This window comes from Teleopsis dalmanni, chromosome X, assembly GCF_002237135.1.
Source record: "Teleopsis dalmanni isolate 2A chromosome X, ASM223713v2, whole genome shotgun sequence".
Taxonomy (NCBI): Eukaryota; Metazoa; Arthropoda; class Insecta; order Diptera; family Diopsidae; genus Teleopsis; species Teleopsis dalmanni.
Genome location: NC_051848.1, coordinates 3,073,781 through 3,087,911, shown reverse-complemented (window position 1 = coordinate 3,087,911; position 14,131 = coordinate 3,073,781). Strand labels below are relative to the sequence as shown.

Below are 14,131 nucleotides of genomic sequence, written 5' to 3'. Positions count from 1 at the left end.
CTTATTAATTCTATTTGTGCGTGTAAAAAAATTTAATGAAGTATTTATAATATATTTTTTGCAAACAACAGACGTGAAAAAGATTTTGCTTATATTTTTTGTGTTTCCATTTTTAATTTCTAAACCAACGTATATATTTTATTGTATGTTAGTGAATAAAATCGTTATTAAAAAAGTTAATCCGAATTTCTACATTACCTAAAGAGAAAAACAGCTTGTTTTCGTGCAATTAATAATATCATTTGTGTTTATATATCTTTTTTGTATTATTATTATTATTATTTGTACATTAAAAATTTAACGTAATTGTAAATAAAAGAATTTCTACAAAAAAGTAAACAGTACAAGAATAATTTCAATTATGAATCCAAATGCTTTTGGACCGCCATCAGTGCAGCAGCAGCAACAACAACAGCAGCAATATCCACCAAACTGGCAGCCCCAACAACAACCACCACCAGCACAAATAGGATTGCCTCCTAGTGCGGCTCCTCCAACAACAATGCAAGCAATTAATCCTGGTATACCACCGCCGACAATATCACAACCGCAAGGCGGCATGCTCAATGGAAATTATCAACAGCAGGTGATGATAAAATAATACATATGGGAAAATATGTTAGAAGAAGAATAAAGTGCTATGTAGTAAAACTTTGTAAAATTTTGTATTGCTATTTACACTCAATAGAGTTACAAATATTTCATTGTTATAAACGCAAATGTTGTACGTGTTATTATGACGTACATACGCTACCAATATTATTGGTAACAAACATTTTAATATAACAAATTATCAGAAAGTTTTGCAAATGTTTTTTAATTTAATATGCATAAGTATATTTCTAGCCTTTAACATGCAAGTATTTTTCCAAAATGATAAAATACCTTAAGCTCTTAAATGTGGTCACAAAGACACTTGATCGTATCAAATAGCATGCCTAGCTTCTGCTTTCATATCACTTGTTTTTATTTCCACTTTATCAAAGGTGTTTTGAACTAAAATACCAGATACCAGAATTACTAAACACACTTTAGAACTCATTTTCTGAGAACTGTTAGTTCATTTACAGTTTCCAGATTGAAATCGATCAATATTGTGCCGTTTGAATATTTAAATGGTGCTGAAAATAACTCATCCTTAGCATTATTTCTCATGCTAACATATGTAGATTAAATTTCTGTTTTCTTATCTGCTATTAAAATTTTTAAATTTTATTTTATTATTTTTAAAATAAGCAGTTTTCATGTCTCAGTAATTAGTTACATACTCTTTCAATCCAAGGTATATTAATTGGAATTTTTAATTATGGTTTGAGTTTGTCTTGTCATCAAAAACAGCTTTGTTAACTTTTCAAGTATTTTAATTGCTACTTTGTTCATATAAGTTATGTTTTATATATATCTGTTCAGATTAAATCTACATACATAGACACAGCATTCAAGTAGATGCATTCTGTCTGCAAATAGTGCAGTATTTTACAGCCTCGTTTTAATTTATTGATACTATGTTTGTTTATATATGCTTACAATGATATAAATGTAAAACAATGTTCTGCATATAATTATGAGAAAAATATACATATGTGTATATACACATAAAAATTATTTCTAAAATTATTCTCATAATATAGAAATTTTCTCGTATAAGTGCTTCATATAAATAAACACAAATAAGCATTGTTTTAATAATCAATTTTCTGTACGATTATTCTTTATCTAGTATATAATTATTAAACTATGTACTTCACTTTTTTAACTTATTTGCATAGATTAAAAATTATGTTAATAATTAGCAGTGAGTTAACCGTTGTATTATCCTATAATGAAATTTTAAACGAATTATTTGGCATCAGTCTTTTACAAAGGATAAACAAACATATTAACTACGTTAAAAAAAAAGAATATACAAAATACATACTGTATTATATATAAGACAAATAAAAAACTCATTCAGAACTAAAATGCTAAAAGTTAGACCTTTTATAATCTCTCAAAATTGAATTATGTTTCGAGCATCATGTTATATATAACCATTTAAGATTTTAAGATAATAAAAGTTCATAATTATCTTATTATCTCGATAATAAGATCGAGATAATTACACCACCTCGATCTCTACTGTTTTGCACCAAATCTACAGTCAAGTGCCAAGTTCACTGTGCAGCAGTTAGTGTATGTTTTGGTTTGATTGCCGAGCTGAACTCCTTGTGGGTTTCAACGTTGACTGTTAAAAGTGGTTAATTTTCTCACTGTAACATACATTGGTAAGAAAATATTGTATATTATCTAGCGTTATCATTATATCAGTGACACCTGATATATGGTGTTAATATAGTGTAAAGTCATACACTATAAAACTAAACATTAAAGTTATTAATGTTTCTAAAATAATTGGATTATCTATGGCAGGGCTGTCTAGACTGGATGCGATCACAAGTCAATGCAAATCACTGCACACATTAGAGACCCGCAGAAACAAATACATACGTTCATAGTTGTTTTCGGCAAAAATAAAAATACGGTCATAAAAATCAATTCTTTTTAATTTATTAATATAAATTCATATATACCGTACATATAACATGAAAATAAAATAATATAGTTTTACCAGTACACCAAAAGTAAATTTGAGTAATTGTGGTAGATTAAAAACGGGCCGCACAAACGTTAGGACCGGGTCACGCTTTGGACAGCGCTGATCTATAGTTTTATGAACAATAAATAATATTTATGCATCCAACAACATTAATTTTAATGAAATCGTAAATAACTCTATATATTGCCAAAATCCTTTGTGTATTATATTCTTTTACTGGACTATAAAAACGACAAAAAAATATTTTAAGTTTTTAATTTAAATAAATCAGCATAAAAAAGTTTTTTATTCATTAAATATTGTACTAAATCATGAACGGGCTGAAGTATGACACACTTACATACTTCTATAAATAATTGGGGTCAATATTATGTTAAAACTTTATCTTCATAACAAGCAAAATAAAACTCACATAATTAATAAAAAAAAAAAAATATGTATATATATTATTTTCAGCTATAAGTCACCTTTTTTAAAAAAATAAAATATACGACTACGTCGAGAAACAAATTCAAAATTAAATATATATATTATATATTTCCAATAAATAGTACCCATCTGTAATCTTATTTGACCTTTTCTAACAAGATTATTATTTAATATAACTTCAGATATATATTTTTTTAGAAAGCTGCATAAAATAATGTAAGACATAATTTCTGTTGATTAGTTTATATAAGAATCTTACACTATACATATATATAAATTTTGATAAATTTGTAAATAAATATTGTTAATAACAAATATAAGGTTTTCTGATTAAATCTTAAAAAATTTTATATGATTTTTTTTTTAAATGTTTTTTAAAAAATTCCAATAAGAAAAATATAACTGATTTTTCTTAAATTTTTTTAAAATTAATAGATCCTCATTAATAACGAAAACATTCATTCACAAATATTTCTTTAATATTGTTTCTTTATCTCTCAACATCTGATCATTGTATAAATTTATTTAAATTTATACTAAATTCTATATTCAATTTTCAAAGGCTGTACCACATTTCGAATTGAACTAGAAAATAATTACCAAATGATAAGAACCATTCAAGTAAGAATGTTTTAAATAATAAGTAGGGTCAATGTCTTTCAATTGGTACAGAGCTTGAAGTATACATACAACACACTGAAATGATAACATACATAAAAAAATCAAATGAGTAAATGAATTCTTTAAAAAATATTTTAATAAAAAAATTTATAAAGCAACATTTCTAATGGCAAAAGAATCTATTAGTTGAATTAGCATTTAATGAATTGATATGACATGTTATCGGACATATTATTAAAATTCACAATATTACCTAATTATTATATTATTGTTACAAAATTATTATTACAAATTATTTCTTTGTTTACAGCTATCCACATCCATGGGTGGACTAACAGTGAACCCATTAAAACAACAGCAACAATTAATTTCATCACCAGGGAACGTATCTTTCTCAAATGCCAATCCAATTACTTCACCACAAATACAAAGCGGGCCACCACTGACACAAACAAATACACAATTACCAAACGGTCCGCCGGCACAACAACAACAACATTTTCCTCCAAATCTGCAGCCACCTCAACAACCGCAGCAGCAAATGCAACCAACAGTTTTGTCGGGTCCACCAAGTAATAATAATAATTATGGCGCAGCTGCATTTGCTAACGGTCAAAATATAAAATCACCAACTCCATCCATGTATCCTCCAACGCAAATAGGAGGACCACAAATAGGAACACCGGCAATAGGGCAAGCAATACCAGGTGGTCCAAATCAAATGACCATAAATAGCGCAAACTTGCCGGGTTTGCCTCATATGCCGCCACCAAAACCAACGGTATTAATACAAGTTATATATATAAATAAAAAATTGCTTAGTTAATTAAATAAAATTAAATAAATTGTTTAAATCGAACGCAAACTTCGTTAAGGACTTCTAATTTTTGGTTTTCTAATTTTGAATGTAATTATTTATATATTAATTATATGTATATAAGTATATATATATATATAAATATAAGTATTTATTTTTGATTAATAATTTAACGGAAAATAATATATTATTTGTGTATTGTATAATAATAGTATTTTAATAATATATCATTATGAGCTTTTTTAAATAATTTACTTTTTAGAAAAAATATATATTGTATTATGCCCCTCCCATTAATGCTTGTAATGCGGTCAGGAAAACATTTGAGATAATAAAACAATAAAAAGCTCTTTTATATAAAACAATAACTTTATTCTGTTATATATTTTTAAACATGATAGGCCAATTGGATCCTTTAGATCACTGGCATAACCTATATATTTTTAATTACTTTATATACATGCTATATAAATAAAATATAAATATAAAAGAGTTAACTTTACTTATTATTTGAGATAAGTTACGTATTTCGAATTATTATATAGATAATATTATATAACATTTATTTTATATTATGTAGTTCTTATTTAATTTATTTTATTGCGTTACGTGTATTTTATTTTATTTTTTTTTATTTTTTTTTTTTGTTGTTATGTACATTTTTATAATTATAAATTAAATTATTAAATTTATATTCAGTATATCACACTTAAATGTGTTAATTATTTATCTATTAATATAAGGACTTTATATGCATGTAATACATTTATATATATGAAGTTTTTGAAGTGCATTAACGTGGCTGGTTAATAATTAAATATTATATTATAAATATTTTATGATAGTTTTAAAGTGACAGATCTTTTTTATACTTAGGCATCACCTTTTATGGCGCCATCGCCAGGACCACCACCTGTTAATAATGCAACTAGTCCACTTCCACCAGGTGGACCGCAACAACCATATGCTCCCCAACAGATGCTAGCACGTCCTGGACCAATGCCAACAAATCCACAAACGCAGCAACTACCACCAGCTATGATGTCAGCACCTCCTAGTTCTATGGGCGGCCCACCAAGTATGTCTGGTCCAACCTTAACTAATTCTGCAATGTCTGGTCCAAATATGTCTGGAATATCACAATTGCCAAGGATGCCACCTATGCCTGGTCAGCCACCCAATGCTATGCCCGGTTATTTACCTCAACAACCGGTTGGTTTTCCACCACAACCAGCTGGTTATCCCCCTCAACAGCCTATGGGTTATCCACCACAGCAACCTGGTGTTTTTCCACCACAACAACCAGGTGGTTATCCAAATCAAATGTTGCCTCCGCAACCAGGCTTTAATGTAAGTTTCCTTATTATACAAGTTCAAATTAAAGCGTATACAACGCTTTTTTACTCTATTTAGCAGCCACCTGGACCAGCTGGTCAATATCAACCACAGCCTACACCACAAGTTCAACGACGACTTGATCCTGATCAAATGCCAAATCCTATACAAGTTATGACTGAAAATCAGCGCATTGCTGGTGGAGCTTTTGTAACAAATCAACCCGGTTTATTGCCACCATTAGTAACAACGCAATATCTTGTACAAGATCAAGGCAATTCTTCCCCACGTTTTTTGAGGTAAAGTGAACATAAAGTGAAAATATTCTAAAAGGATTACTTCTAAAAACCTTCTTCTTTTTTTAAATAGATCCTCCATGTACTCTGTCCCCGCCACTGCTGATACGCTCAAAACAACAGCGCTACCTTTTACTCTTATTGTTTCACCATATGCACATGTGAATGAAGGAGAATATGAGCCACCTATAGTAGACTGTGGTTCATTGGGTCCAATACGATGTAATCGCTGCAAAGCTTACATGTCACCAAATATGCAGTTCTTGGACGGTGGTCGCAGATTCCAATGCCTTATGTGCAAAGTAACCACAGAAGGTATGTTTTATTGAAATACAAGCATAAAATATTAAAACTATTAACGCTCTAACAATGGAATATTTTTAACTCTTTAGTTCCTACGGAGTATTTTGCGCATTTGGATCATACTGGTCAACGAGTAGATAAATACGAACGATACGAATTGGTTTTAGGTTCATATGAATTCCTGGCTACTAGGGATTATTGTCGAGTAAGTGTATACAGTTTTAAATAAAAATAAAATTGGTTTTTCAATAATGTTTTTACTACCTTTAGAATAATACTCCACCAGAAATACCTGCATTTATATTTGTAATTGATGTCTCCTATAATACAATAAAATCGGGTCTGGTGCATCTACTTTGCTCTCAAATTAAGCAAATTCTTAAACATTTGCCGGTTGATCAGGGTCAAGATAAATCATTGATGCGTGTTGGTTTTATCACTTACAATAGCACTGTACATTTTTATAATATCAAGAGCACCTTAGCGCAGCCACAAATGTTGGTTGTTGGTGATGTACAGGTAACCAGATGATTTTATTCAAATATATGTTATAAATATGTAATTGTTTATATCTTTCTCTTAATAGGATATGTTCATGCCACTACTTGATGGTTTTCTATGTCATCCAGAAGAGTCTGAAGCAATAATTGATGCTTTAATGGACCAAATTCCCAAAATGTTTATTGATACAAAAGAAACTGAAACGATACTATATCCTGCTATACAAGCAGGCTTAGAAGCACTAAAAGCTTCCAATTGTGCTGGCAAACTTTTAGTATTTAATTCATCTTTACCAATTGCTGAAGCACCAGGCAAATTAAAGAATCGTGATGATCGCAAATTGCTTGGCACCGATAAAGAGAAAACTGTTTTAACACCACAATGTCAATCATATAATAATTTGGGACAAGAATGTGTACAACATGGTTGTTCCGTCGATTTATTTTTATTTAATAATTCATATATAGATATAGCTACGATTGGTCAAGTTTCGCGTTTGACTGGTGGTGAAGTCTATAAATATACATACTTCCAAGTAAGCTTTATACATACATATATATAATTTGAAAAATTTTTATTAATTAACATACGACAGGCTGAAAATGATGATAAACGTTTAATTGAAGATATAATTAAAAATATTTCGCGTCCAATTGCTTTTGATGCAGTTATGCGAGTACGTACTTCTGCTGGTATTCGACCTACAGACTTTTATGGACATTTCTTTATGACAAATACGACAGATGTGGAACTAGCGAGTATAGGTAAAGATAATATGTTTACCCATTATAAATATATAACTTAAACCTAACCGGTTTTTAAAAATAATGATGAATCTAAATTTATAATATATGTCTGCATGACTATATATGTATTATATATTACGAAGTAATGAAGCAGTTATATATATATGGTGGGACGTTGGGACAGCGCACTGTCCAACAAGTGGCCCCACTGAAGTGAAGGATTAGTCGAAGTAGACCACGAAACGACTTGGGTCCTTTTTCGTCCTTCGATTCTCGGATGTTGTTATTGAGTTAAAGCTGGAGTGGCTTCCGTTCGCATAACTACATCTTTTGTTAATGCAAGCATCTCATTTAGCTTGAGGTTTCCTGCCAAGTCGTCACCAACCCAATGGTGTCCCAAGACAGTCTTCCTCCTACTTGCCAGTGCTGGACATTGGCACAATATATGCACCGCTGTCTCCTTTTCTTCTAGACATAGTCTGCAAGTGTCTTCCTCAGCTAGAGTTATCTTTTTGAGGTGATACTTGAAGTTGCCATGTCCAGTAATTAGTGAGGTCAGCCAGCTTAGAGTGCTCCGCGAATAGCTAAGCACTTTTATCGCTTCCCTGGCCCACGGTTTAGGTAACATGAGTTTGGTCTGTCTACAAGTGCTCAACTCTCTCCATCTATTAAGATGAAGTGAGATTATCCACTTATTGACATAGGCTGTCGTCATGCTGTACCCCAATGGTATTCTGGGCTCCGGGCCACAGAAATTATGGCTTGATCCTTGCTTTGCAAGTTCATCTGCCTTCTCGTTTTGCTCAATACCGATGTGTCCTTTAACCCACATGATCGTCATCTCATTTCCATGAGCACATTCCATGAGCTTCGTTACACATTCTTGTACTAAGCTGTTAGTTATGTTTGTCTTTTGCATGCTTTTGATAACTGCTTGGTTGTCCAGCGCTATCAGAATCTTTTTCTGATATACCTGACAATCCAATAGGTGATCCAGAGCATGTGAGACCGCCATAAGTTCCGCTTGATAGACGGAAACATATATTCCTAGATGTAGAGTGCACGTTAGTTTTAGCTCTTTCGAGTAAACCCCAGCACCAGCTCTGCCATCCATTAAGGAGCCATCGGTAAATATGCAAATGTCATTCCTTCCACATTCATTATGTAGAAGGCCGTCTACTATCAGTGTTCTGTAGGACACTTCTGCCCCATAAACCCTCCTCATAGTCGCCAATGGCATCTGCGTTTCCTTGACCGCGGCCTGGACGAGATCAAGAATCTTACGATGGCCCACTAATTTTCCGAAGTTGTTCCACGTGGAGCTCCGGTTCATGCGAATTGCTGCCAGTGCCGCCGTTTTCTTTATATGTAAATCCAACGGAAGCAAGCCTAGCATCGCCTCTAATGCCGGTGTTGGTGTAGTTCGCATAGCGCCTGTTATTCCAACACAGGCTAGTCGCTGGACTCTATCTAACTTCGTCTTTATTGTCTTTTGGGTGACTTTACACCACCAGACAACTGACGCATATGTTATAATAGGTCTGACCATCATGGTATAGATCCAGTGCATCGATTTTGGGGATATCCCCCATCGTCTTCCGCACACTCTCTTACATTGAAATAGAGCTCTTTTCGCTTTCCTGATCTTTTCATCCACATGTTCATTCCAAGTCAGTTTATTATCTAGGATAACACCTAGATACTTCACCGACTTTGATATGCGAATGTTATTATCAAAAAGTTGTAAGGGCTCCATTGACAGACTTCTCTTCCTCGTGAAGAGGATAGTGTCTGATTTTGTGGCATTGATGGCCAGGCCTTGTTCCCTACACCATTTTTCGACGCATTTGAGAGCACCTCTCATCACGTTTCTAATGGTGTCTGGGAACTTGCCATTCACCATCAGTGCTATATCGTCCGCATACCCAATTGTTTGTATGCCTTTGAAGTCAAGCTGTTGAAGTAGAGAGTCTATGGTCACGTTCCACAGAAATGGTGAAAGCACCCCTCCCTGTGGGCAGCCTCTGACTGTTCTGCCTCTCAGTCTATGTCTTCCATTTTGTAGGTTTACTGCTCTTTGCCTTAACATGAAATCTATCCATCCAATAATGATTGAACCGACTTCTCGGTCAGCTAGAGCAGATTTTAATTTATCAAAGCTTACTTTGTCAAAGGCTCCTTCGATGTCCATCATGATGGCCATCGAAATGCCTCCTGAAGTCAGCTCTCTCTCAGCTGTCCTCACGACTTCGTGCAGGGCAGTCTCTGTTGATCTCCCCGCCCTATAGGCATGTTGACATCTGCTTAAAGGATATTTCATTAGCGTGGTGCATTCTAGGTAGTCCACTATTACCTTTTCCATAGCTTTAAGCATGAATGAGGTAAGGCTAACTGGCCTGAATGACTTTGCTTCTGTGTAATCCTTTTTTCCTGGCTTTGGTAGAAAAGTCACCCTTGACTCTCTCCAAGCTTTAGGGACGTACCTTGTTGCCAGTGACGTCCTGAATATCTCCGTGAGCCTAACTGCGAGCAGGTCAATTCCCCATCGCAGGAGTGCTGAAAATATGCCATTGAACCCCGGTGACTTAAATGGAGCGAATGTCAAAATGGCATTCCTAACTGCATTTATGGTCACTATCCGTTCTGCATCAAATCTTTCCTCTCTGTTCATTCCCCTTTTGGGAGATGGCCAGTGATCATCAAATTTGAAGCTTCCTGGAAAATGGATCTCCATGAGAGTACTCAATGACTCACCTACTGTCTCCGTCATTGTACCATCCTTCTTTCGGATTAAACCAAGTCTTGAGACCGGATCTTTGGTGACCATCTTTTGTAACCGACTTACTTCAGAGGTCCCCTTCATGCTCGCACAGAAATTCCTCCACGACTCCCGTTTCCGGTTGCGTAGTGCTTTCTTAAATTCACGCTTTTTGGCCTTATACAAGTCCCATGATTCGGAGTTCTTCTCCCTCATGTATTTATTAAAGGCTTTCCTTGTCTCCTTTTTTATTACATCAAGATCCTGACTCCACCAAGGTGTCGATGACTTTTCTGCAATGCTAGTTTGGGGACAAGCGTTTTCGAATGCATTAATCATCGCTGCAGTAATTGCTTTGACTTCTGTCTCTACATTCCATGTGGTCTTGAGTTTCCTCAACGGCCTGTTTTGTAATAATTCCGTCAACAACGTCAAGTAAGTTACCTGATTAGTATTCTCAGGAATTCTTACTAGCCTCTGACTATTAGTGCGTTTCGGACGACAGAGTATTTCAAAATGTATAGCCCGATGATCCGACATTGTTAGTCTATCAGCGACCCTCCATTTCTCAATTTTCTGTGTCATTGCGCCTGAGCACAGGGTTAGGTCAATAACTTCTGACCTTCGTGCGTCAACGAAGGTAGGTTCTAACAATCATCAGATTGTATTTTTCAACAAACTCGAGGAGAGATTCCCCTCTGTTGTTACTATCGCTGCTACCCCACACAATGTTGTGTGCGTTCGCATCACATCCTATGACAATTTCTAGCCTTTTCGTCCTACAATACTCCATCAGTCTGATTACCTCCTGACTGGGAGGTGGTTCAGTAGAGTCGTATGGTAGATAGGCTGACGCCACGATAAAGGTATTTGCATCACTCCCTACTCTTACCGTAGTAAGATCTGGTGAGCATAGATGAGGCAATTGGATGCATTGTATCCCCTTCCTCACCATTATGCATGTCCTTATTTTACCAGCTGCCTGTGGAAAGAACAGCGTGGCAACTGATGTACCAAGTCCCATAATAGCGTTTTGAACAATCCAGGGCTCTTGAATCAGTAGTATGTCCAACTTTTCTTCGTCAAAGTGTCGCAGGATCATTGCTGATGCTGCTTTACTGTGATGAATATTCAGTTGTTCAACCTTTATGTTTTTCTGGTATGGGCCCACCCGCCTCCCTAACGGTCTACACAGACCCGCTAGCCCCATACCAGAGGCGTTGTCTTGCTCGTCGTGCATCCCTTTAGAATTTCACTTTGGCTTGATCAAGACCACAGTTGAGCCTACCCCCTGCGGTCTTAATCGCCTCCGCGTCTTCTTTCGGGCACCACACTGTGAGCCTGACGCCAGCACTGCTCTCCTCGCCAAACTTGTTGAAGTTAGTAACTCTCCACTTTGAAGTGTCCTTAACACAGCTGTTTTGCTTCTGCAGTCTGCTAAGAATACTTTCCTTGCCTACGGTAGAGTCGTACACAAAAATAAGTAATCTTCTTTCGTTGCGCAACGCCGTTAGCGTGTCAGCCGTCAGCTTAGCTTCAGGCCAAAGGCCTTCCAACTTAGTTACCGTGCTGATTAGCCATGCCTTTGACTGTTGGTTCTTACACTTAATGGTAATGTACCCATCCTCAAGGCGAGCGAAGCAGTTAAGAAAGAAGTCACTCTCTATCACTTTTAATGTATTACATTCTATTCATTTTAAATTACATTTTTCATTATATCTAACTTCAACTTTATAAAGTTGACATTTGTATATTTAAATAGACTTATTCAGAAAGTTAGTAATATATTTTAAGTTACAGATCCGCAATTCATTAATCTTTAGTATTCAAAAAAGTATTTATGTATTTAATCGTTTTTTAGTTGATATATGTTAATTAATACTGTTTGATATTTATATTGAATTTCATTCCGAAGAATTCAAATTTGATACTTGCTGTCACCAGTTGGTATATATCATTAATAAGAACTAATTTGCGCTTTTAAAACTTCACTGTAACTGACACATAAGTTGAAAGGTCAGATATAAGTTATTTTATTAAAAAAATATCAAAATTTCTAAATCCCGAAATTTAATTTTTAAGTAAATAATCTTCGAAAATTGATCATTTTAATCGTTTCTCTATTAATAATTTTTGTACTTCTAGAATCAAGCTTAGTACTGTAGATTTGTTAAAGTTTAAATTCTGATTCATACATTAATCCCATAAACCAATACTGCTTAAAATTAGTTTTCTTTTTTGTAGTTTATACATTACATTTTCCTTAATATTCATATTCATTTAATATTCTTTAATATTTTATTTCAGATGCTTCAAAATCGATAGCCATTGAAATCAAGCACGATGACAAACTGCCTCCGGAGGAAAATGTTTATCTACAAATTGCACTTTTATATACATCATGTAGCGGACAACGACGATTACGGATACTTAATTTGGCTTTGCTAGCGACAACAACACTTGCTGATATTTTCAAGAGTTGCGATTTGGATGCGATTATGTTGTTCTTTGCCAAACAAGCTTGTGTCAAATTATATGAATTAACACCGAAAGTTGTTAAAGAAAATCTTATAAATCGATCGGCGCAAATATTAGCTTGCTATCGTAAGCACTGTACCTCACCAACGTCTGCAGGTCAATTAATATTGCCCGAATGTTTGAAATTGTTACCCTTATATGTTTCATGTCTGTTGAAAAATGATGCTATATCTGGTGGTTCCGATATGACGCTCGACGATCGTTCTTATGTTATGCAATTTGTACTCGCCATGGACTTGAATATGTCCGTGACTTATTTATATCCACGCTTCATTCCAATTCACAATGTGGAGTCCGACGAAAACGGTATACCGATGTCAATTCGTTGCACACATGAAAAAATGGCACAAGATGGTGCCTACATATTAGAGAACGGTGTATATCTGTTCATATGGCTGGGACAATCATTACCGCAATCCTTTATACAGCCATTATTCGGTGTGCAATGTACGCAACAAGTAAATGCGGAACGCTTTGCTATCACTGGTGACACACCATTAGCTGGACGAGTGCGAGACATTATTGAGATGATCATGGCCGAACGCAGCAGATATATGAGGGTAATACTAATAAATATAAATATGAAATATAAAATACTCGTATATCTAATCATATTCTCTTTATTATTATTTGAAATAGGTGACGTGTGTAAGGCAGAATGATAAACTAGAAAGTGTTTTTAGACATTATCTTATTGAGGATCGTGGTACTGATGGCTCTGCGAGTTATTTAGACTTTTTATGTCACATGCATAAGGAGATTAAGGACTTAGTAAGTTAGCCCGTAGGTCACAAAACTGCTACAACCGTTGCAAGTCGCAGTTATTCACAGAATCGCGCACGCTTGTATCGGCTGACGAGAAGAAGATTGTGAATATCACAACAATAAACCATAAATACATAAATAATATATATATATATATAATGCAAATTCAAACATCTCTATCATGCAACAACCAACATATATACATGAAGGAAAAATAAACTAAAAAATTTAGCTAATACTAGCAACTACAATAAATAACCTTATTTTATAAAAATACCTTATGATGCAATTGATTGTTCTATTTCAATTTAAAACATTTATTATAAATTTTTCTTTTTTATTATTATTATTTATAGGTAAAATATGTATTTAAAATTTATGTAATATTATGAGTAAAATCATTTATAATATATAATTTACATGTAT

At 34.1% G+C, this 14,131-nt stretch overlaps 1 protein-coding gene across 2 annotated transcripts; it reads left to right on the top strand.

Moving 5' to 3' along the window:
• Positions 1-265: 265 nt before the first annotated feature.
• LOC119661948 (protein transport protein Sec24C) lies at positions 266-13,836 on the top strand. Of its 2 annotated transcripts, none has more exons than XM_038071472.1 (11): positions 266-586; positions 3,957-4,427; positions 5,340-5,813; positions 5,880-6,097; positions 6,168-6,409; positions 6,487-6,602; positions 6,668-6,916; positions 6,984-7,433; positions 7,494-7,662; positions 12,710-13,500; positions 13,580-13,836. In XM_038071472.1, exons 1-11 carry the CDS (start codon positions 362-364, stop codon positions 13,718-13,720), a joined length of 3,546 nt encoding a protein of 1,181 aa, XP_037927400.1. In that variant the 5' UTR covers positions 266-361; the 3' UTR covers positions 13,721-13,836. The 2 variants fall into 2 exon arrangements, with proteins under 2 accessions (XP_037927400.1, XP_037927399.1); XM_038071471.1 differs by having other exon boundaries at positions 267-586; positions 5,877-6,097.
• Positions 13,837-14,131: the final 295 nt, after the last annotated feature.